Genomic DNA, 23,598 nt, shown 5'->3' with positions numbered 1-23,598 from the left:
TTTCCTCGACTTTTTAACCTAGAATAATATAGCTACTATAAAAATGACAATATGCAGCGTAAAGTTTGCATAATTGTAATTGCATTCAATTATTCATAACTGTGTTTAATGCATTGTGGTTCGCTGCCTCGTACGCCGCTTGGTAGTATGACTGAGTAGGGTCTGCTACGACTTCTTTTTGTATATTATAATTCTCAACGATGGTAATCGAGAGTTAGGCGATGCATGGAACAATTCTGAGTGAAAAAGCTTTTGGGAGAAGATTAATGGTTTGTATTTTTTCTTGTATATAATGTCACGGTTTCTTCTCCTTTAAGTAGAGAAGATTACAGTGTAATTTAGGTAATAGATCAATCTATTCTAGGGCTATGTATTACACATTAATTGCCTATCAATTACATATCTTTCTCCACTAATGACTCCTCTTTATTTGGCAAGTCTTGAATTCGGTATCTTTGACACTCCCCCTCAAGTTGAGCAATGGTATCTCCAATGCTTAACTTGGCCAATACTTCTTTAAAGACCTTTGGGTGAACAGCCTTGGTTAATATGTCAGCAAGTTGCTCTTCTGAATGGACAAATGGGAACTCGATAATCCCTCCTTCCAGTTTTTCCTTGATGAAGTGTCGATCGACTTCCACATGTTTTGTTCTGTCATGTTGTACTGGGTTTTCTGAAATGCTAATCGCAGCCTTGTTGTCGCAGAACAATTGACTCTTTCGAGTAGGTGGGAAGTCAATTTCTGTAAGTAACCTTCTTAGCCATATGATTTCCATGAGTCCGCTTTTCATTCCTCGGAACTCGGCCTCGGCACTAGATAGAGCTACTACCTTTTGTTTCTTACTCCTCCACGTAACCAAGTTTCCCCCTATGAAGGTGAAGTAGCCTCCTGTAGATTTTCTATCCACCGGGTTACTTGCCCAGTCAGCATCAGTGTATCCATCAATCTCCAAGTCTTCTTTCTTTGCTAGGAATACTCCATATCCTACAGTGCCTTTCAAGTACCGCACGATCCTTAAAGCTGCTTCCATGTGATTCACCTGTGGTTTGTGCATGAACTGGCTCACAATGCCAACAGCATATGCAATGTCGGGTCTAGTGTGTGAGAGATAAATGAGTTTTCCAACCAGTCGTTGGTACCTCTCTCTGTCAGTGAGTTCTACTCCTTCCTCTAACTTCAAACCATGGTTGGGAATCATCGGAGTGTCAGCTGGCTTGCATTCGAGGAGACCAGTTTCAGCTAACAGGTCTAGGACATATTTCTTTTGCCTTAGGAATATTCCGTGCTTGGATCTCAACATTTCTATCCCCAAGAAGTACTTCAATGCTCCTAGATCTTTCATCTCAAATTCCTTGAACAAATTTTCTTTCAACTTCTGGATTTCCTCTATATCATCTCCAGTGATAATCATGTCATCAACATAAATAATCAGACATGTTACCTTGTTGTCTCTCCTTTTTGTGAAGAGTGTGTGGTCAGACTGGCTTTGTTGAAATCCGTGCTTGAACATGGCTTGACAGAACCGGCCGAACCAGACCCGGGGAGACTGCTTTAACCCGTACAAGGTTCTCCGCAGACGACAACCTTCTCCTTCTCCAAATTCTCCGGCAAAGCCTGGTGGGACCTCCATGTATACTTCCTTGTTCTGTTCTAGTTCTCCATGTAGGAAGGCATTCGTCACATCAAATTGGTGTAGGTTCCAGTCTTTGCATGCTGCTACAGATAGTAGTGCTCGCACAGTCTCCATTTTAGCCACGGGGGAGAAGGTCTCTTCATAATCCACTCCATATACTTGGGTGTATCCTTTTGCCACGAGTCTCGCCTTGTATCTCTCGATTGAACCATCTGCTCTTCTTTTTATGGTGAATATCCACCGGCATCCAACTGGCTTTTTTCCTTTTGGCAGCGTACATTTCTCCCATGTGCCATTCTTGACTAGAGCGTCTATTTCTTTCTTCATAGCTTCTCTCCAGTGTTTGTGTTTGCTTGCTTCCTCAAATGATTGTGGGATGTCTTCTTCCTCATATAAAGCCATCTCAAAGGCCCGGGCCATTTCTGATAGGTGACATTGCGCAATATTGGATATTGCGTATTTTGCCTTCTTCCCTCTCCAGTCCGGGGAGTACCGTCGAGGAGGCACTCCTCTGGTTATCCTCTGGGGCAACTCGTATGGATTCTTCTCGCTTCCTCCACTGGTTCCACTGTCCTCATTATCTCCTCTGTCAAGGTTAGTGTCGTCCACGGGTATATTATCAAAAACTGAACTGGTTACCTCAGGAATCAAAGGCGGGGTTGACGGTTGATTAGTGTCACCTTGCTCGTCGTTCTGTATTAGTGGATTTGATGGCCCGGCGGTGTTGCTAACTTCCTCAGGTGGACCAACATCTGTGACAGGGCTTGGCTGTGACTCTCCCCCTATCGGTGGTTCCCGTGGTGACTCTCCCCCTAATTGGTAGTTTTGAATGTCCGGTAGCCAATCTAGAAGGTCATCTGCTGGAGTGTTGTCTGAAGGTTGTATCTCCCCCTGACCGCTAGATTGGGCGTAGAAGTATTCCCCTTCCACAAAATCACAGTTCATGGTTGTATATATTTTACGGGTTCTTGGGTCATAGCATCGGTAACCTTTTTGATTTTTTCCATAGCCAAGGAAGACACATTTTAGGGCACAGGGATCAAATTTCGAACGTTCGTGTTTAGGAATGTGGACAAAGACCGAGCATCCGAAAACTTTGGGTTCAAGGGATAGAGAAGATGGAATGTCGAAGTGCTGGGAAAAAATATCTAAGGGAGTTTTGAAGCTAAGTATGCCAGTGGGTAGTCGATTTATGAGGTAGACAGCAGTTGCTATAGCTTCTGGCCAAAAAAATTTGGGTACCTTGGATTCTATCAACAGGGCCCGGGTAATTTCAAGAATGTAACGGTTTTTTCTTTCGGCTACCCCATTTTGTTCTGGATTGTAAGCACACGTGGTTTGGTGGACTAGTCCCTTTGTCCTAAAAAATTCTTGCATCCTATTGTTGACAAATTCCCCCCCATTGTCCGATCTAAGGGTCTGGATGGTGCAGTTATACTGGGTTTGAATAAGGTTATAGAAATCAACAAACTTATCAAACACTTCATTTTTATTTTTCAAAAAATAGATCCAGGTCATGCGGGAATAGTCATCAATAAAAAGTACAAAATATCGAAAACCTTGGCCCCCAGTGATAGGAGCAGGACCCCCCAAACATCAGAGTGTACTAAAGCAAAAGGAGATTTTACTCTCGTATTGTTCAACTTGAAAGAATGTCTATGGTTTTTGGCCAACACACATGTATCACAATTAAAAGAGTTCAAGGATCTAGCTAATTTAGGAAAAAGAAGACGGAAATATCCCAAAGAGGGGTGCCCTAACCGACGATGCCAAAGCCAAGCCTGTCTGTCTGTCGGTCCGGGAGTCAGCATCCTTGCAGCACTCTGTTGGGCTATCTCGTCTACATAGTACAGTCCGCTTCGCTCAGTGCCACGCCCAACTATCGTCCCCGTCTTGATATCCTGTAACATGCAAAATCGAGGCTGCATTAGTAATTTGCAGTTCAGTTCTCTAGTCACATGACTAATGGATAATAACTTATGAGATAACGACGGAACAAAAAGACAATTAGAAAGACGCAGAGTTGGCGAAATATTTATTGTGCCTGCTCCCATAACTCGGGCTAGGTCCCCACTGGCGGTTTGGACATAGGATTTTTTTGAATTGGCAATAGATACAAAGTCTGAGGCTTCGAATGAAATGGTATCGGTTGCCCCACAGTCAAAAATCCAGTGAGTGTCTTTAGGTCCTGAGTTAGACGTAGAGGAATAGGCTAAGGCTTCGAATGAGTTTTGACAGGGTATAGTTGGCTGGAAATCGATGTTTTTTGAAGTCTGGGGTACAATTTGTAAGGTTTTGGCGACTGAGGGTGAGTTTGTTGGTTTTTCCCTTCTGTGAGGACTAAAGTGCAATAAACCGGAAGTTTGGGGGTGAATTTGTAGGTTTCCTTCTGAGTGGGGGTTATTTTGAAATTTTCGAAACTGAGAGGGTAGAAATTGGGGATATTTTGTGGGAGGGATCTGGATTGGGATTTCGGTTTTGTGTGGGGTTCCTTTTTGGATTTTGGAGAGTGGGGAGTGTATAGGGCGTCGGAATGAATGCCTAGTCGTCTTCCCCCTTTCGCCTGTGGGAACCCTAGCCGCCTCCCCTTCATTCTTCTTCACTTCTTCCCGGTTTCCCACCGCAAAGCTGCCGCTGCCGTCGATGCTCTTCGATGGATAGGCTCTATCGCTTGTCGGAGAAGGCGTCGTCATTTCACGGGAGGGACGCTGAGGACGACATGCTTCCGAGGCTGGAGGCTGGAGGCTCTTCGATGGCCGGCATGCTTCTGAGGCTGAGGATGGTGCCGGACTTGCTGGCCGGCAGAAGACTACTGCATCCTCCGCTTCTTTCCCGACGACCTCCTCACTGGCTACCCCTCCTGCTGCAATACCCTCTCCGACAGCACCTCCTGGCGCCCCGACGATAGCCTCACCGCTTTCTCCAAATACGGCTGCAGGGGATTCTCCTCTTGGGTTGTTATTCCCAGCAGCAGCACCGTTGCGGTGGTTACGCGAGCAGGAGGCAGCGCCACTGCTGGTCTTCTTCGGAGCAGTGGCAGATTCACCGCTGGTTTTCTTCGCGTGGTAGGATTTTTGGTTTTGATTTGTGTTGGCTTTGTACAAATCAATTAGATTTGAGATAGACCCGATCAATAGCTCGAGAGTGTGTATTTGACTGACCTCCATTTGAGGCTTTTTGTTGATTTCCTGCTTTGATACCATCTCAACGATGGTAATCGAGAGTTAGGCGATGCATGGAACAATTCTGAGTGAAAAAGCTTTTGGGAGAAGATTAATGGTTTGTATTTTTTCTTGTATATAATGTCACGGTTTCTTCTCCTTTAAGTAGAGAAGATTACAGTGTAATTTAGGTAATAGATCAATCTATTCTAGGGCTATGTATTACACATTAATTGCCTATCAATTACATATCTTTCTCCACTAATGACTCCTCTTTATTTGGCAAGTCTTGAATTCGGTATCTTTGACAATAATAACAATTCTTATCTAATTCGATTTCTTTTTTGCATATTAAAATAATAGATTGTAGAAATTTGATTAAGTTAAATTTATTACTTACATAGTTTGAGTAAACCAAGACCCTGGTTTACTGGGGCAGGGGCGAATTTTATGATACTAAACTAACTCAAGTTTAAATAATTAAACCCCACATGCTAGGCAGCCGATGAGAAATTCTTTTTCATCAATTTTGCTTTCTTCTTTTAATTTACAATTTTTTTCTTTCCATTTTTAAATCAAAGGTGGAACACTTGTCACCAAATTGTCCAAATTTTAATTCTTGTAGGAGTATAATTATAAAGTGCACACACTATAATTTCAATCTCCTGTCCAAATTTTAATTCTTGTAGGAGTATAAAGTGCACACACTATAATTTCAATCTCCTCACCTTTAGTTTAATACTATCATAGATAAAATTTCAAGTACAACACTGTATTAGTTTGCACATATCTAATCATCATTTTTTAGACTTTACGATTTAAGTTATTATATTAAAAGAAATAAAATCAAATTTAAAGATAAATAACTACATTACAACAACTCAATTAGTTTTGATTCTAATACTTTTGTTTATAAATGTATTTTGATTCTAATACATCATTTAACATAATTTTTTATTCTCTTCGCCCTTTAAATTAAATGCACAACTGATAAAGGGAGAGAGAAAGAAAAAAATGATTGAAGTCTTATTTAGTGGAGAATATGTCATACATCCCTAGAGATAAAAAAAGTTTTTTAAAATAGAAAATGCATAACTTTTGAGGGACAGACTAAAATAGAAATGAGTTTTATTTTTAAAGGAATATTTCTATATCCGTGATCACTTATTTTCGGATTTCAAACAAATTTTTAGTTCTTCTAAATTTGAATGCATAATTTTAATTTGAAATTATCTCAAATTAAACTGCTAATCACTCGATTATGGTATTAAAATTCACATGCCTTCATAAGATAGTCAATCAAATAAATGTATAAGCACAAAAGAATTTATTTTATGGTGGGAGTTGGAGTACTTTCACTTTTTAGGTGGATAAAAGGTTGTAGATTTTGTAATATAATGTTGTAGGTTGGTGGATAGCTATGTGAAATCTTTTATGGTCTTAATGTTTTCATGAACCTAAGAATGCTATTCTGACTTTGCATTAACATATGTAAAGAGGGGTCGAAAGCTGAAAGCCTGAAACCCACAAATTCTTCCGTGATGCAATTTGACGAAGGGATAGTAGTTAAATGAGCGCACTCGCACATGGGCTGTGTGCGGGTCCCATCGGCCCGTGCTCGGGGTAAACCTGGTCAGAGCGGACCATATTCTCTTTTCTTTTTGGCCATAACTTTTATACATCAATATAATTTCTTTTATTAAGAACATTTATCATCTTTGCAACGGCTAGGTTTGATCACAATAAAAGTTACTTCCTTCGTTCTCGCCAGTGATCAATTTCTTTTCGGCACATGATTAAGAAAAAAATGATACTCCATTTATTAAGTGAACTGGTTAGAATTAAGTATAACAGAGAACAAACAAGAGCAAGAAAAAATTTGTTTTTACTAAAAAAGAAATTAAAATACCTTACATTTTAAATCCTGCGTTTCATTTATCTATTGCTGCGTTTCATTTATCTATTGCTGCGTTTAAATACTGCGCTTCCCTCTCTACTCAAATCCTGCGTTTCATTTATCTATTGCTGCGTTTAAATACTCGGAGCATCTCTACTCCCCAAATTACATCACCTCAAGATTCATTTTTCCTTCTCTACTCAAATCCTGCGCTTCCCTCTCCAATTCCATCTATGGAAGCACGCTTCACTCCACTGTCATCAAATTGGGCCTTTTATTCGATCCTTACATCGTCACCGCGCTTGTCCAGATGTATGTAAAATGTGGCTCGCTCGCTACTGCACTCCAAGTGTTTGATTTTATGCCTGAACGCGAGATTTTGACTTCCGACGTCGCGCTTTGGAATTCTATCATTGATGGCTATTTCAAGAATGATTTTTTTGATCAAGGCATTGCACAGATCCGACGAATGCTTGCAATGAATGTCAAGCCCGATGGTTATACTCTCTGTATTCTTGGCAAAATTCCAAGAAGGGACGTTATGGCAAAATGTATCCGCCATTTGGACCCTGAAAAAAAAGATTCCAGCCATGGTATAGACGCGAGAGCTTCTCGCGTGTCTTAAAAGTATAGACGCATATTCCTCTCGCGTGTTAAAAGGAAGAGACGCGTCTTCCTCTCGCGTGTATTAAAGAAGAGACGCGTCTTCCTCTCGCGTGTTTAAAGCAAACACGCAACACGCTCTCGCGTGTCTCCTTGCTCCACAAAATCACTCCAGACGGCAGAACATACGACATTACGCGAAGAAGAGAAGAAAATCAGCGAAAATTCTGCCCAACCAGCCAAATTCGAAGCCTAGTCCGCTAATTAGCTCTCCCATTCCAATTTGAAGTGTTGTTAGGTAACTTTCAACCCTTATTTTCGTTTTTATTGGTATATTTTAGGCGGGGTTATAATAGTTAGGGTTCGTGGGGTAGAAATCATTTTGTTGAATTTGGTGTTGAATTATTCAATTTGGTTGATTTTATCTTGAATTTGGTTGTATTTGATGTTGAATTATTCAATTTGGTTGATGTTTTGTTGAATTTGGTGTTATTTAGTTGCATTTGGTGTTAATGTGGTGATTAAATTTGGTTGATGTTTTGTTGAATTTGGTGTTATTTTGTTGCATTTGGTGTTAATGTGGTGAATGTGATTGATATTTTGTTGAATTATTGAATTTGGTTGAACTATTGTTGAATTATTGAATATGGTTGAACATGGTGTTAATTTGTTGAATTTGATGTTAATTTGTTGAATTTGGTTGAATTTATTAAGTGAAATTTTTTTAATAAAATTTCGTTTATAATTAAACATGTTAAATTTTGATTATATTAGGATGTCGCGATATGGACCAGAAGATCCTTCTGTTTTGCATTATCAGCACAGTCATATATCACGCAAGGCGTGGGCAGGCCAGGAAACAACCTCGTTCAATATTCGGCGCTTTGAGGGACATTTCTGGGAAATCGATAATCATCAAAGACGCGTGATTGATTATGTTTGTAGGTTTGGTTTAGGTGGAGTTCTTTTCTGTGGTAAGGCTCTGGATGTAGATCATTCGTTGATCACAGCTTTAGTTGAGCGTTGGAGGCCAGAGACTCATACATTCCATCTTCCCGTAGGGGAAACTACCATTACATTACAAGACGTTCAAGTATTATGGGCTTTACGTGTAGATGGAGTACCCTTCACAGGAAATGGGTTTTGTGAAACTGGGTAGAGGGGTTTATGTGAAGAGCTCTTGGGCTTCCATCCCCTTCAAAGCGAGATGAAGGAAAACGGTATCTTGGCATCCGCGCTAATACATAGGATGACAATTCAACCGTTAGGAGATGGTCTCGAAGATGAAGCCTACATTCAACGGGCACGTATGATTGTGCTTGTGCTATTGGGAGGGTTGATCTTACCCGACGGCTCAGGGTGTAAGATACCTCTCATGTGGTTGACCCAACTTCGAGATGTAGAGGCTGCCTCTATGATTAGTTGGGCGAGTGCTGCACTTGCTACATTATACCATAATCTCTGTGAGGCGTCTATGGGCAAAAGGACAGACATTGGAGGTCCGTCAGTGCTCCTTCAGCTTTGGGCGTGGGAGAGAATGCCCACTTTGAGACCGGATTTTACAACGGCACGTATACATACAAACAACACGCCATGTGCATTAATGTAAGTTTCTTAAGTTTGGTTGTTTCCTCTCATTTGTGTATTTAATGACAATATATTTAATTGACATCTTTTGTTATTGTAGGTGGACTGAGTCCTATATGATAAACAGAGCCCCCAAACTTTCGGTTCGACATTATCGTGAACAGTTGTCATTACTCCAAAATAGCCAGGTAAAATGAATAATGTTTGATATATATTTGGGTAATTTTAATATAAACTTGTTATTGTAGTTTATTTGGATGCCCTACGTGGACCGTCAAAGAGCCCCCAAATATGCATGTTTTATTAGTTACAGGCGGAGACATTGGCACGTATATTTCATATGTCGCGCGGTTTTGACCCAGCAGACGCCGTAGGATTGTTGCACGAGATTAACAGTCTTGCTCTTAACTGCCTCACCGAGTGCGGTGAGAGTGAACGCACGGTCATACCTTCCACAGCGCACTGATGTGGATATGTCCCGGGGGTTTATCCGAAGAGCTCGCGGTATTGGCCAGAGAGGTATCCGAACAGGCGGGCATGGTTATTCACGGCATTTCAGAATGTCCCAAGACATGCCAGGGTCATCACAAGCAGCAAATGAAGAAAATATTAATTCAGATGATAACATAGATTTGGATGCACTCATCGACAATTTTGCTGGTGAGCCCGAAATGCAAAATCCACCAGCACCAGATCCCTCTAGTTGGTTTCCTACTTGGTCAGATGCGCCACAGTCTAGTTGGGTGACTCCATTAGATAGAGTTGGGCTACCATGGAATCCTACTACACAGGATTCATTCTTTTCGGATGTCCATATCGTGCACTCTCCAACAAATGATGATGATGATGCTGCTGCTGATGATGATGATGATGATGATGCTGATGATGATGATGATGATGATGATGTTGCTCCTAGGAGTAGTGCCTACATAGAGCGCCCCACGAGGAGAGAGCATATTGACCCTCCTAGGAGTAGTGTTCAACTCGATCGACCTAGTAGCAGTTCACATACATCCCGTCCCGATAAGGAACGCTCCAGACCAAGTTTGTCTCAGACAATTATGGGTATGTTCCCACGTAGAAGGTCTAGCCGTGACAACAGAGGAAAAGGCCCGAGTAAATATACACCTTCGTCATTTAAGTAGAATAATATCATTAGATGTATTGTCTATTTATTACTGGTGGATTGATTTGAGATGTACTGTTGACTTATTATATGTTGATTGATTTATTACAGGTGGATTGATCAATAAATAAAGTAAACTCTGTCGAATTTTTTGTAAACAATATTACTTAAGAATGTCATTTCAGGCTTAATCTTGGTTCAAACACATAATAAACTCCAACCCTCAATCACGATTCTCAAACATAAAATAACTACATAACACGTCCTAAAGTGCACTTTCTTCTATTATGGCCGGTCTCTCCACAAAGGCGGCATCGAGGAGAAGCTCTTGGCGCATTTTTTTCGCGCTCATCCATTTGGTTGTGTATCCTCCTTCTGTTGTATCGCCCACGTGAACGAGGAAGTAGCCGTGCTGGTGAACATTCCAGTGTCCATTCAGGTTCATACCAATAATCTTGGTGTCTCAGTGGACGGAACACAGCTGCATAAAAGTGCAGATGTAAGACATGATAAAAATGAAAGAATACAAAGTATTTAGACAACATACCTGCGTACTGGTGAATCCAAACATCTGTGTGGTATCGTGTATCAACATGACTAAAGATGTCATCACTGCGTTCTCTCAGCACCGCAACAGCGTGAGAGCAAGGCATTCTCCAGGTCTGCCACTTTCCACATGAGCATATCTTTTCACGGTAATCTACAACATGTATATTATGGCCTCTACCCGGACCTCTGTGATAGGTTAGCACATCATAGATGCCACGTGCTATGCTTGTAGTCCTAACATGATGACGTCTCACTCGTTGGTCATTCTTCTGAAATAACTCCCAAGCCCACGGTGTCAAAGGCGTCTGACATTGTTTGGCTAGAGTCGTTCGGTTAACAAACCAGTTGATGGTCCGCCAGAATGTAATATCAACGATAGCTCTAATTGGGAGTTCCCTCGCAGCTAACAACACATTATTATAACACTCGGCCATGTTAGTAGATGTCTCACCCCATCGACGAAATTCATCGTGTGCCATAGTCCATTGCGATCTATCTATGGTGGTTTCGAGATACCTCAGAGCTTCTGGACTCACCTTTTCTAATTCACGCCTTGCAGTCCAATATCTCCGCTCCTCACTCACTTCACCCATTATCCATACCCATTTCTTCACTCCGGGGACTTTGTGTCTTTGTAACACATTCGATCTAACGTGAATTAAACAGAATCGATGATAACCAACTGGTGCCTCTTTCCACACATCAGCCTTCATGGCATTTATAATGCCTTGATGTCTGTCACTTATTATGCACACTTCCTGGTCATGCTTTATAATATGCACTCTCACAAGATTCAAAAACCAACTCCAACTCTCGTTTGTTTCTTCATCGACAATAGCAAAAGCAACAGGCAAACAATTCTTATTTGCATCGTAACCTACTGCAGCAAGTAGTTTACCTTTCAATCTTCCACGCAGGTGAGTCCCATCAACTGATAAGACCGGCTTTGCTACTTGGAACGCCTCTATTGCTGGCCCAAATGCCCAAAATACGTAGCGGAACACCTTTGTATTACCTTGACTCAATACAGGGTCATGCAACCACTCAACGATTGTCCCCGGATTTTGAGTTTGCAACAGGTAGCTGGGGAGTTGTCTGAAGGACCCCTCCCACCCACCATATACAAGCTCAATAGCTTTTCTGCGAGCGTACCATGCTTTCTTGTAGCTGATTTTCACGTGAAATTTATCTTTGATATATGTACGTACTGCAGAAGGCTTGAATGCTGCATCGTTTTCAATTTGACTTCGAATGCAGAGAGCAATCATGGATGATGTAAGATTAACATGTTCACTTGGATCGTGATCTCCCATACAGCAATGACGATCAACCCATGAGTTGATAGACCAGCTACCATCACGTTTCTTAAACGTTGCTTTAACCTCCCAATTACATGGGTAGCGTTGCCCAAGGTCCCTGCCTATTCTTTTCGGACCAAATGGGTCCCTACAAACTGCATGCCATCTTCTTGAATGACTATCCATAACCTCATACATCCGACCTGTTCCCACATGCCATAATGTGATAGCAGTTTTCAACTGCAATTTGCTATCAAATTTTGTTCCCACATCTATATGTCTCGGATTATCCTCATACCAATACCACATATCTTCATCAACCAATCCATGGTCTTCTGAAAAGTAACCACGGCTGCCTTCACATGGTAATGATCGAAAAAATGGTAACCCTTCAGGCACATAGTTGGGAACAGATTGCTCCCCACGAACATATGGTTGTACATACTTCTCAACCATCATATCAAGTGCCTCATCGTCTGTAGAATCTTCACACGATTCTGCACTATAATCAAGATCACTTGGTTGAGAACCATCGGAACCATCACAATCAGAGTCATCTGCACCACCAACATTATCTGCACCATCACAATTATCAGAACCATCTGCACCATCACCATTATCAGACCCATGAACCATCACAATTATCAGAACCATCATAACCATCACATGTCAAATTTGGTACATCTAGTGGTTCATCAACCTCTCTCCCAGATGTGTTAAATTCAAAGCTATGATATTCATCATCCCTCCTAGATGTCCCGACATCAAAACTAGGATAACCATCTCTCCTAGATGTTCCAACATCATGATGAGTGATAGGTGGTTCAAATTGCAACGCAGTGGGAACAGGAGTATATTCAATAAAAAGTTCAATTTGACGTGGATTTTCACCAAACATATACTCCAACAAATTAGCATCCACTGGTGTAGCTATATAATTCACCACTCCACTAAAAACCACAGGATGCCTCCATGTTAAATCAATCGTATGTGCATCCAACTCAATTCCAATTTTTTCACATATCATTGATACAAGCTGATAATATGATATCTTTTCATTCAATATAATAAATGAATTTGCACGAGGGGGATCATAAGCAACACCCAAACCTGGGAGCTGAATAATTTTCCCATCCCAATATAAACTCACAAACACCATTAAACCTGCAAAATAAGTGCGACATAACATCATATACTATAAATTCAACATACTTAGATAAATATTGAACAAAATTAAAATCGAAAATTCAATACCAAGTTCAATGCCATAAACCCTAAATCTATAACTAAGTAACATATAGCAATGATAATTGAAATTAATAGTCAATAATTACCTAACACCACTTAAAATAGGAATTAGAGCAACAAAATCACGGATTCACTTCGATTTTCGCCGGCTAGAAACGTTGGCCGTCGCTGAGAGTGAGAGATTGAGCGAGCTGGAAGTGAATTCGCGAGTGGAAAGTGAGGTCTCTGCCGTTTGGGCTGGAATTTGTGTCTACCCGAAACACGCGAGAGCGTGTCGCGTGTTTAGTTAAACACGCGATAGCCTGATGCGTGTTTAGTTAAAACACGCAAGAGCTTCAAGCGTGTTTAGTTAAACACGCGAGAGCTTCTCACGTCTATACCATGTCTGGAAACTTTGTTTTTCAGGGTCCAAATGGCGGATACATTTTTGCATGGCGTCCTTTCTTGGAATTTTCTCCTGTATTCTTCTTGGAAAGTCCAATGCATGTTTAGGTGTATCATTTGGGAGAGAAATCTATGCAATCAGAAACATGTTTCTTCACGACACGTTTGTGGTCACCGCAATGATTGATTTCTACTAAAGCTATGGTAGGCCGATGGACGCGTGGAATACTTTTGTAATGTTGGAGAATAAACACAGCATTGCAGTTTGGAATTCAATGATCAACGGCTTCTGTGAAAATGGTGTTTGGAGAAACAGCTTGCAGTTATATTCATCGGCGAAAAATGAGGCTCTTGAGCTTGGCTCCACAACATTTTCAAGTGTTCTCACAGCTTGCTCACAGGGTGAAGCTGTGGATTTTGGTTGTCAGGTGCACTCTGATTTGGTCAAGATGGGGTTCGAGCAAGATTCCTATGCTAGCACTTCACTACTGACCTTTTATGCCAAATGTGGAGTTGTCGAAGATGCAGAGTGTGTTTTCAATTCGGTCAGAGATAGAACGGTTGGGATTTGGAATAGCATGATATCGGCTTATATTAACTGTGGTGATGCTAATAATGCTTTGGATGTTTACATCAAGATGCGTCCCGAACAAGTAGAGCCTGATTTCTTCACCGTATCTAATGTGCTAATAGCATGTGGTATGATTGGATCGCACCAACTTGGAGAAACGGCATACGGAGAGCTAATCAAAAGGCCAGTGAAGCAGAGTCTTGCTCTGCAGAGTGCTCTGTTGACAATGTACTCAAAGCTTGGGAGTTTCGAGGAGTCCTGTAAGGTCTTCAGAGAGATGAGGACGAAGGACGTTGTAGCTTGGGGATCTATGATATCGGGGAGTTTAGAGAATAGGAAATTCGAGGAGGTATTGATTTTGTTCAAGGGGATGATATCCGAAGGTGTGAAGCCGGATGCTAGTGTTGTTGCAAGCTCAATTGTTGCTTGTTTAGTATATGGTGATGTGAAACTAGGTTGTTGTCTTCACGGAATGTCGATTAAGGAAGGCCTAGATTTGGATTCATGCACAGGTAGAGCTCTAATTGAGTTCTACTCCAAATTCAAAAAGGTTGAGATGGCAGAGGAAGCTTTTTCCAGTGTGTTGGTGAAGAATTTGGCGGCGTGGAATGCTTTCATCTCGTGTAACTCATTGAACGGCCTCCCAAACATCTCGATCAGCCTCCTGCCTCGTGTTCTGCAAGATGGCCTCTGTCCCGATTCTGTTTCAGTCACCCTAGCTCTTGCTGCAGCTGCAGAGCTCGCGGCATTGCTTGTGGGAAAGGCGATACACGGTTATATCATAAGATCCCTTCTATTTAACGAAAATCAAGTGGAGAACACGTTGGTTGATTTGTGTGCGAAGTGTGGAAGCTTAGTTTATGCTGAACGGGTGTTCAGGAACATGGAGAAGAGAGACATCGTGACATGGAACTCAATGATTGGAGGCTACGGATCACATGGTGAGTGCCATAGGGCCATTGGTATGCTGAAGGAGGTGAGGGATTCAGGAGAATCACCTGATGGGGTGACGTTCCTGTCCCTCATCTCCTCATGCAATCATAGTGGTCTAATTGATACAGGGCTGAGCCTGTTTAGGTCGATGAGGGAGAGCGGAGTGGAGCCTCAGATGGAACATTATGTCACTGTGGTTGACCTTTTGGGTCGGGGTGGGCGTGTGGAGGAGGCTTGGGAGTTTGTGGAGGGGATGGCTATGGTGCCTGAGAGAGGCATTTGGCTGTCTCTGCTTTCTGCTTGCAAGGTTCATGGGAGGTTTGAGCTTGGTGAGGCCGCTGCTTATAAGCTGTTGGAGATGGAGCCAGAGAATGGGGGTGGGTATGTGCAGCTGCTAAACTTGTATGTCGAGGGAGGGTTTAAGGAGAAGGCGGCAGAGTTGAGGAGTTTGATGAAGGAGAAGGGAGTGAGGAAGGTGGCTGGGTGTAGTTGGATTGAGGTGAAGGATAAGGTGGAGGTTTTTTACTCGGGTGGGACAAAGATGGTGAGCATTTGTGAGACCCTTGATGGTCTCAGGAGTAGTATGAAAAGGGGGGAATGTGGTTGGGGAGTTGGTGAGGCATTGCTTTTATCAGTCTGAGGTTGCAATCAAGTCTTTTTAGGTGAAAGATTTAGTTTAAAGGATTGGCCTTTTGTAATGTCACTCCGCCACCCAACTTCTCAGAGCGCAGCGGCGACAACACAACCATGGGTGAGTGCAACACTATCCCCATCTCTCGGTCGTGTATTCTTTCGACGTCCTGGTTCTGATAAATAAGTGCTGATATTTTTGAAGTTTTGTTTTGGCACAACTTTTGCAAATCTATAGATGAGATAATGCTCTTACAAGCTACTGAAATAAAGCTTTATTGGTGCAGATATGTATCACTAAAAGGAAGTAGTGTTGTGAATGAGGGCAGCAAGAATTCGTTGGGCAGCCTCAGTAGGATGAGCACCATCCCAGAACAAGTACTCATTTCTATTCCGACATGGTACTGTATTTGCAAACCACCTTGGCCCTGTTCCATTTGAATCATCACTGCCCCCACAACAAGCTTTGTCCTTCACCTTGAACCCTGCACCATCCCTCATAAGTTAATTCATTCCCACAGCAAAAAAAAATTTATTTAAACCAAGCCGTCAATCTTGGATTACCGTAGGCCTCAGCATTGTTGAACAAGCTGTTAAACAGTTGAATCGATGGGGCGTAAGTAAATGCAGATCCAGGGTAGTTTGAACTGAGGTCGTGCACAATAGATTTCAGCCGCGTGTTGAACATTTCCACCGTGTGGTTTAATGTTGCGTTACACTTCAAATTGTGACTTCTTATAGGGATGCAACCAATAGGTGATGCTTCTAATATCAAGAACTTCCTCAGCCCTAAACCTTGGATTTCCTACATTGACAAACAGATAACAATTGGTGTCTACAACTAATTATTGGGACGTTTTGTTAACTATAATCAAATATTGTTACCAATATATGTTGTCTATAGAGGTTTATAAGGAGATCAGCAAATTGCTCAAGATTGTAGATATGACTGCTTAGGTAGTGTTCAGTTTTAAAGTAGTTGTTGAGGTAGTCATTTGCTCCAATATCCACAAACACCAATGCATTTTCCAAATACTTGCTCACTTCATTCCCATGCAGTTGCCCTCTCAGTGGAATAGGATATCCCAACTTGAATGACACATTTTTTAAAATAGAAATATCATTCTCTCTACTTTTTCTCACTCTTACTTTATGCTCTATCCACTTAACTCACAAAAACAACATTATACATAAAATTTCGTGTTAAAAAGAAAATGCTCCACTTAAAAGTATAAATAATGGATTAATAAATAGTTAAAGTGAACAGATAGTTTTTTACAACAAGTGTAAAAAACAGAAGCAACTAACTATGAGGGAGCGGATAGATAAGGGAACGGATGGAGTAGTTCGCTGCTTAATACTCCCTCCGTCCCGGCCTAAGCGAGACGTTTCTATTTTGGCACAAGAATTTAGGTAGTGTTGTTTAGTGAGTTAATTATTAGTAGTAAAGTAAGAGAGAAGGTAAAATAAGAAAGAGAAAGAGAGAAAAAAGTAAGAGAGAGGATAAACTAAGAAAGAGAAAGAGAGAAAAAAATAAGAAATAGGATAAAGTAAGAAAGAGAAAGAGAAAGAGAGAATAAGTTAAGAGAGATGATAAAGTAGGAGAGATGAGAGGAAAAAGTAGGAGAGATGTGTGAGTTGATTGTTGCCAAAAAAGGAAATGTCTCACTTAGAGCATCAGCAATGGCGTCCGTCCCGACGGACGTCCGACCGACGTGTCGAACGTCCGCCATTGTGCAAGGTCGCGACGGATACGAACGTCCTCTACGGACACCGGAGTTCCGCGGCGTTCCGGGGACGTTCGTAGCGACGTCCGTGCGGACGTCCGCCATTGCGGAGACACGACGGACGTCCGTGCGGACATCCCGATTTTTTATTTTTTTGTTTAAAAGTCTATATATACGGCTAGTTGAACTTCATTTCATTCGCACCACTTGTTTTAACAAGTTTCTCTCTCTCTAAATTTATTTTATATATCTGTAATGGCCGGTAGTGGTAGTGGTAGTGGTGGACATTATGAACACATGATGCGGCTGATTCATGCACGTGTGCGGGAGGCAGCGGATAAGGAGGAACAAGCGGCCTTGGAGCCGGCGGTACCTCGACTCATCCATCGTCGATCTATAGTACCCCGGGACCACCTCGCTGCAGTGAAGGGTCCAGCACGGCTGTGGTATGTTAACAGCATCGCCGACATCATGTACACATGTATTATCATGCACAACAATCATGAAGGTCCAGCAATAACTGATTGGACCAATGATGATGCTGATGCTGCGGGTCCAAGCCACGGCGTGGCCACTAGCAATGTACGCATGGGGATACCCCACGACGAAGTTGATCGAGTCTGTGCATTTGCTGACATGCGCCAAAAACAAGCCCATGTTCGACTCCAGAACGATATTATTGAAGAAGTATGGCAGCGGATGAATCGTCGTTGATGTAGTTTTTAATTATTGAAATGTATTTTTTTTAATTTGGTGAAATGTACTTTTCTTTTTTTTATTTAATGGAATTTTTTTCCCTATTTGTGTCGAAATTTTAATTCCGTAAATTGTTTAATTCCGGAAATTGTTTAATTTGTGAATTTGTAAATTTTTATTATTCTAGGAAGTCTGTCGGGATGTCATTGGGGATGTCCGCTATTGTGCAGTGGGATGTCCGTATGAGGTGGCATCCGCAGTGGGATATCCGTATGACGTGGCGGGAGGTGTTTTTGGGATGTCCGCGGGGATGTCCGCCGGGACATCCGCACCACTGCTAATGCTCCTAGGTTGGGACGTACCAAAAAGAAATACGTCTCACTTATGTTGGGACGGGGGAGTAGTATACTATGAATACGGTCTGCTACTCTTATCTAATTCGATTTCTTTTTTTATTAAAATAAGATTTTTTTATAAACTCCCAAATTAGCAACAAATGAATGCTGACAAAAGAACTTATTTTAAGGTGGGAGTTGGAGTTCTTATAGTTTATAGGTGGATAAAAAGTTAATAGGCTTTAAAATAATGTTGTAGGTTGGTGGGTAGCTATGTGAAATCTTTTATGTTCTTAATGTCTTCATGAACCTAAGAATGCTATACTGACTTGCATTAACCTATGTAATGAGGGGTCGAAAGCTAAGGGCATCAATAACCCCGTCCCCATTTCCGGCCCCAAGTCCCCTCCACGTCATCATTCCTCTACAGTTGCAGCCCAGGCCCCAACTGCTGTAACCCTGCAGGCCGCAACTCGGGCCGCAACTAATAAATTACACTATTCACAACTTCAGCCTTTTTTATTCGTAAACGCAATACGTTGAACAATTCAAACCGGGAAAATATATTGTTCAGTCGAAAAAAGAAAATTACAAATCCTAGAAAAAAAATACAAATCCTAGAGAAAAAAAATTACAAATCCTAAAAAAAAAATTATTAAGTCCTAAAAAATAAAAATTACAAGTCCTAGAAAAAATATTGAAATAATTTAGAGGATATAAATGGAGAAATTGGTGGAAGAATATTGAAGAAATGAGTATAAATGGACAAAAAAATATATTAAAAAAAAAAAGAAATAATACATTTTGGGGGTTTGCGGCCCGTCCCGCACCGTGCAACCCCGTCCCGGGCCGGGACGCGGGACGCTACCCAGGCCGGGAACGCGGCCCCGGGAGCGGCCTGGGCCGTGACTCGCCTCCGTGTAACGCATGGGACGGGCCGGGACTCGCGATTTGCGGCCCGGCCCCTAGCGTTACGCATGCTCTAAAACCCACAAATGCTTTTGTAATGTAATTTGACTAAGGGATATATTCTCTTAGTTCATAAAATATTCTCCACTTTTGCTATTTTGGTCGGTCCATAAAATGTTGTTCACTTTACTTTTTTCCATTTTTAATAAATAAAGTCTATTTTTCACTAACTCACTACACTCATATTCAATATAAAACTAATATATAAATGTGGAACTCATATTTCACTAACTTTTTCCACTCATTTTTCTTCACATATATTAGAACCCGCAATGCATTATATGGACAACATTTCGAGGACATAGGGAGTAGTTAATTGAGCGGCGCACTCCTATACACGCTCTCACACATGGATAGTGTGCAGGTCCTATTCGGCCCGTACTCAGGGCTAATGGCGGATGCAAGATTTTAATACTGATGGTCCAAACTACTATCAATAATTGTGCATATTTTTTCGGGGCAAACCTGGTCAGCTGACCATATTCTATTTTTTTTACAATAATTTTTAGAGTAAATGCCAAAACTGATCCTGAACATATGTTCATTTTACGATTTTGGTCTTATACTTTATCTTTTGAATTTTTCCATCACAAACATTTCAACTCGGATCAGAATTGATCCTACACTAACAGTTCCGTTAGTTTTTAACGGTCAACGGGTTTAATCCCGATTTTGACCAAATTAAACTACTAATTATTATTTTTTACTCCCTAATTATATCCTTAATTATTTATTTTAAATATATGAATTAAATTTAAGATTAGGGTTCCGAAATTTAAATCGCGTTCCCCAATCATTTCATCTTCTTCCTTCCTCTCCTCTCATCGCGTTTCCCACTTTCTTCTTCCTTACTATCATCTTTTAGTGGGTAAACGAAGAACCCTTGTTATGGAGCGTTCGACTTTCAGCAAAGGGTCCGGCGGGAGTGGCGACGGTCAACGTGACCTTCGATTCCAGTACGAGTCTTGCAATTGCAAGAAACTTGCTTCACTCCGTATTAGTCAAGTACAAGGCTTCGTTGAGAACTACTCTAATCCCTCGTACAGGAATGGGATTCGCCGGCTATCAAAGTGGAGGGGGAGGGTGATTCGTCGCGGGAGGGAGAAGATAATTCATTTTTTTGTAAGTGTCGTTAATTTCATTTGTTTTGATTTCATTTTGATTTGTTATCCTTCTCGTTAATTTCATTTGTTTTGATTTCATTTTGATTTGTTATCCTTCTCGTTAATTTCATTTGTTTTGATTTCATTTTGATTTGTTTTAATTTCATTTTGGTTTCATTTTGTTATTTTAATTTCATTTATTTTTATTATATTTATTTTTAACATATTTGTTTTGTTTTATTAAATAATAAATTAGAATAATAATTAATGATATAATTAGTGAGTTAAAAATCATAATTAACAGCTTTAATCGGTCAAAATCGGGTTAAAACCGTTGATCGTTATTAAATTGACGGAACTATAGGATCAATTGTAGTTGAAATGTTCGGGATGCAAAAATTCAAAAGATAAAGTATATGACCAAAATCGTATAATGGACATATTTTCAGGACCCGTTTTGGCCTTTACTCAGGGCTAATGGCGCACTCCTATACACGCTCTCACACATGGATAGTGTGCAGGTCCCATCCGGCCCGTACTCAGGGCTAATGGCAGATGCAAGATTTTAATACTGATGGTCCAAACTACCATCAATAATTATTGCATATTTTTTTGGGGCAAACCTGATTAGCTGACTATTCTATTTTCTTTTTTAACAATCATTTTTATACAGTATACTCCCTCCGTCTCATAGTAAATGTCACACTTTCCTTTTTTGTTTGTCCCATAAAAGATGTCACATTTCCTCTTTTGGAAAAAGTTTCCTCTCACATCAATTATAAAATTATATTTTCTCTCACCACTTAACACACAAAACAACATCTCCTAAAATCTCATGTCATCTCTCAAGTGTGTCATCTTCTTTGGGACAGAGAGAGTATTATATAAGGTTAGAATAGAGAAAGTAAAATAAGAGAGAGAATAAAGTAAGAGAGAGTAAAAGTAAGAAAGAGAATAAAGCTTTTACCATAAAGAGAAATGACTTTACTATATTGAGACAAATAAAAAAGGAATACGACTCAACTATCTTGGAACGGAGGGAATACTTAATTATTATTGATATACAAGCTCTAAAATACACATTAACTATAGCACGCAATCTAAAACACTTCAAATAAACTAAGGAAATTTTTTATTAAAAATTAGAGTTCAATGTTGTTATAACCATGTGTTCATAACAATTATGCACTACATCAACATAAACACGTCCGATGGACCCAACGCATTCATTCCCAACTCCAACTTGGCAACAAAAACATAACTAAACCAATTAACCATATTCAACACAAAAGCCTTGTAATAATATATAGCTTTCAACCCCATTCATTTGAGCCTTATTTTGTAGTAGTAACATTTTATCTGGATCAACCACTCAATTTTTCAAAAGGAGGTAGTGTTGTGAAGGAGGGCAGTAAGAATTCGGTTGCCAGCCTCAGTAGGATGAGCACCATCCCAGAACAAGTACTCATTTCTATTCCGACATGGTACTGTATTTTTAAAACACACAGGCTTTGTTCCTTTTGAACCAGCACTGCCCCCACAACAAGCTTTGTCCTTCACCTTGAACCCTGCACCATCCATCAAAAGTTAACTCATTCCCACAATAAGAAAAACAGTTTTTATTTAAAACAAACATTAATCTTCAATTACCGTAGGCCTCAGCATTATCGAACAAGCTTGTAAACACTTGAAACGACGGTGCATAGCTGAATGTAGATCCAGGGTAGTTTGACTTGAGGTCGTGCACAACAGATTTCAGCCGTGTATTAAACATTGCTACCATGTGATTTAATGTGGCGTTACACTTCATGTTGTGAATTCTTATAGGGCTGCAACCTATAGGCGACGCCTCTACTATCAAGAACTTCCTCAGGCCCAAACCTTGGATTTCCTGCGTCGACAAACAACTTCCAATTGGTGTCTAGAAGTAACTATATATTAAGACAATTTGTAAAACATATTCAAATGTGGTTACCAATATATGCTTTGTATAGAGGGTTATAAGGAGATCAGCAAATTGCTCAACATTGTAGATGTGGCTGCTTGGGTAGTATATAGGTTGCACGTAGTTGTTGAGGTAGTCATTTGCTCCAATATCCACAAAAACCAATGCATTTGCCAAATACTTGCTCACTTCATTCCCATGCAGTTGCCCTCTCAACTGATCCACCGTTTTCCTCAGGTTGTTAATCTGTCCTTCGAAAGGGATGACGCGCCCCTGTTCATCGTGTTACTACTTCAGATAACTTATACGAAGAGCTTAAAAAATGCAGCGCCTCAAGAGCTTAATTATAAGCATGCAGTGATGAAGAGAAAGTACAAATCGATATCCTGTTTCGGGAAGAATTCCTGCACCAGCTGAGGCATAATTTACTCCATACAGAATGCTCTCTCCTTTTGCAACAACATCTGCATATGATGGAAGAAGAGGAAGTCCCACCATCTCCGCTGTATGCATACATGCAATGTTTGTTAGTTATTGACTTATATACATATCTGAATCAGACGTCGTTGTAAAGATAGAACTGCTGCATGCATACATGCAATGTTTGTTAGTTATTGACTAATATAGATATGAATCAGACGTCGTTGTAAAGAGAGAACTGAATAGATATTTCTTTACCAATGAAGTCAACGAGGACTTTGCCATTGGAGCTTCTACCAGTGGGCCCTCCACTAAAATCTATACCATAAGGCAGGAAGTTAGCTTTTGCTATAGTGTCGACGAAATACTTGTTGTTTCCAGAATCTACTAGTGAATCTCCAAATACATACATTGCTGTATATTTAGTAGCACCACCATTTGCTTCCAATGCCAACGAAGCAGCCGTCAGCAGTATCCACAAATATGAAACTTTCAGCATCGTTGTTGTGTTGCGTTGTGTTGTGTTGTGTTGTGTTGTGTTTCATCCATTCTTCGCTACTTTGTCTTTATATAGAGAAATAACTTAACTTTGTCTTTATATTCAAACTGTGTTTAATGCGTTAATATTTGCTGTGTTATACGCCGCTTTGTAGTAATGGTATAATTAAGTAGGTCTGCTAATTAAGTTATCTGATTAGATTTTTTTTAGATTAAAATAAAGGGGGGTTTGTTGAGTTAAATAAATTAGTTAATTGAGTTGGTCATATTCATATGGCACACAT

At 40.6% G+C, this 23,598-nt stretch overlaps 5 protein-coding genes across 7 annotated transcripts; 2 read left to right on the top strand and 3 right to left on the bottom strand.

The window, feature by feature from the left end:
* Positions 1–6,724: 6,724 nt before the first annotated feature.
* LOC121786230 (serine/threonine-protein phosphatase 7 long form homolog) lies at positions 6,725–10,116 on the top strand. Of its 2 annotated transcripts, XM_042184821.1 has the most exons (4): positions 6,725–7,593; positions 8,070–8,900; positions 8,983–9,070; positions 9,131–10,116. In XM_042184821.1, exons 2-4 carry the CDS (start codon positions 8,503–8,505, stop codon positions 9,254–9,256), a joined length of 612 nt encoding a protein of 203 aa, XP_042040755.1. In that variant the 5' UTR covers positions 6,725–7,593; positions 8,070–8,502; the 3' UTR covers positions 9,257–10,116. The 2 variants fall into 2 exon arrangements, with proteins under 2 accessions (XP_042040755.1, XP_042040754.1); XM_042184820.1 differs by having other exon boundaries at positions 8,983–10,116.
* Positions 10,117–10,259: 143 nt separating this feature from the next.
* On the bottom strand, positions 10,260–12,509 carry LOC121787896. The gene is made up of 2 exons (XM_042186742.1): positions 10,556–12,509; positions 10,260–10,489 (listed from the first exon to the last, which is right to left on the bottom strand). The coding sequence occupies exons 1-2, from the start codon at positions 12,507–12,509 to the stop codon at positions 10,260–10,262; spliced, it is 2,184 nt and encodes a 727-aa protein (XP_042042676.1).
* Positions 12,510–12,708: 199 nt separating this feature from the next.
* LOC121786229 (pentatricopeptide repeat-containing protein At2g40720-like) lies at positions 12,709–16,829 on the top strand. The gene is made up of 2 exons (XM_042184818.1): positions 12,709–15,742; positions 15,909–16,829. Exon 1 carries the CDS (start codon positions 13,700–13,702, stop codon positions 15,629–15,631), a length of 1,932 nt encoding a protein of 643 aa, XP_042040752.1. The 5' UTR covers positions 12,709–13,699; the 3' UTR covers positions 15,632–15,742; positions 15,909–16,829.
* Positions 15,919–18,768, bottom strand: LOC121787895 (GDSL esterase/lipase 7-like). The gene is made up of 4 exons (XM_042186741.1): positions 18,709–18,768; positions 16,507–16,710; positions 16,186–16,426; positions 15,919–16,106 (listed from the first exon to the last, which is right to left on the bottom strand). Exons 1-4 carry the CDS (start codon positions 18,766–18,768, stop codon positions 15,919–15,921), a joined length of 693 nt encoding a protein of 230 aa, XP_042042675.1.
* Positions 18,769–21,566: 2,798 nt separating this feature from the next.
* LOC121786470 (GDSL esterase/lipase 7-like) lies at positions 21,567–23,339 on the bottom strand. 2 transcript variants are annotated; one of them, XM_042185113.1, is made up of 6 exons: positions 23,227–23,339; positions 23,075–23,134; positions 22,772–22,899; positions 22,427–22,669; positions 22,102–22,342; positions 21,567–22,019 (listed from the first exon to the last, which is right to left on the bottom strand). In XM_042185113.1, exons 1-6 carry the CDS (start codon positions 23,252–23,254, stop codon positions 21,832–21,834), a joined length of 888 nt encoding a protein of 295 aa, XP_042041047.1. In that variant the 5' UTR covers positions 23,255–23,339; the 3' UTR covers positions 21,567–21,831. The 2 variants fall into 2 exon arrangements, with proteins under 2 accessions (XP_042041047.1, XP_042041046.1); XM_042185112.1 differs by having other exon boundaries at positions 23,075–23,339.
* Between the last annotated feature and the right edge of the window lie 259 nt (positions 23,340–23,598).

The sequence above is a fragment of the Salvia splendens genome, chromosome 22 (genome assembly GCF_004379255.2).
Source record: "Salvia splendens isolate huo1 chromosome 22, SspV2, whole genome shotgun sequence".
Taxonomy (NCBI): domain Eukaryota; kingdom Viridiplantae; phylum Streptophyta; class Magnoliopsida; order Lamiales; family Lamiaceae; genus Salvia; species Salvia splendens.
The sequence above is the reverse complement of the archived record's forward strand: the minus strand, read 5'-3'. Positions and strand labels throughout refer to the sequence as shown.

Excerpts from the sequence above, each read along its gene's own strand:
- LOC121786230 (XM_042184820.1), top strand. The coding sequence starts at position 9,356 with ATGTCCCGGGGGTTTATCCGAAGAGCTCGCGGTATTGGCCAGAGAGGT.
- LOC121787896 (XM_042186742.1), bottom strand. The coding sequence starts at position 12,509 with ATGGTTCTGATAATTGTGATGGTTCATGGGTCTGATAATGGTGATGGT. Across the intron at positions 10,490-10,555 it reads TTGGATTCACCAGTACGCAG|CTGTGTTCCGTCCACTGAGA; the intron begins GTATGTTGTCTA and ends ACTTTTATGCAG.
- LOC121786229 (XM_042184818.1), top strand. The coding sequence starts at position 13,700 with ATGGACGCGTGGAATACTTTTGTAATGTTGGAGAATAAACACAGCATT.
- LOC121787895 (XM_042186741.1), bottom strand. The coding sequence starts at position 18,768 with ATGGGGACGGGGTTATTGATGCCCTTAGCTTTCGACCCCTCATTACAT. Across the intron at positions 16,711-18,708 it reads CATTACATAGGTTAATGCAA|TTGGGATATCCTATTCCACT; the intron begins GTCAGTATAGCA and ends GTGTCATTCAAG. Across the intron at positions 16,107-16,185 it reads CAACAATGCTGAGGCCTACG|GGTTCAAGGTGAAGGACAAA; the intron begins GTAATCCAAGAT and ends GGGATGGTGCAG.
- LOC121786470 (XM_042185112.1), bottom strand. The coding sequence starts at position 23,315 with ATGCTGAAAGTTTCATATTTGTGGATACTGCTGACGGCTGCTTCGTTG. Across the intron at positions 22,670-22,771 it reads CCGAAACAGGATATCGATTT|GGGCGCGTCATCCCTTTCGA; the intron begins GTACTTTCTCTT and ends CACGATGAACAG. Across the intron at positions 22,020-22,101 it reads CGATAATGCTGAGGCCTACG|GGTTCAAGGTGAAGGACAAA; the intron begins GTAATTGAAGAT and ends TGGATGGTGCAG.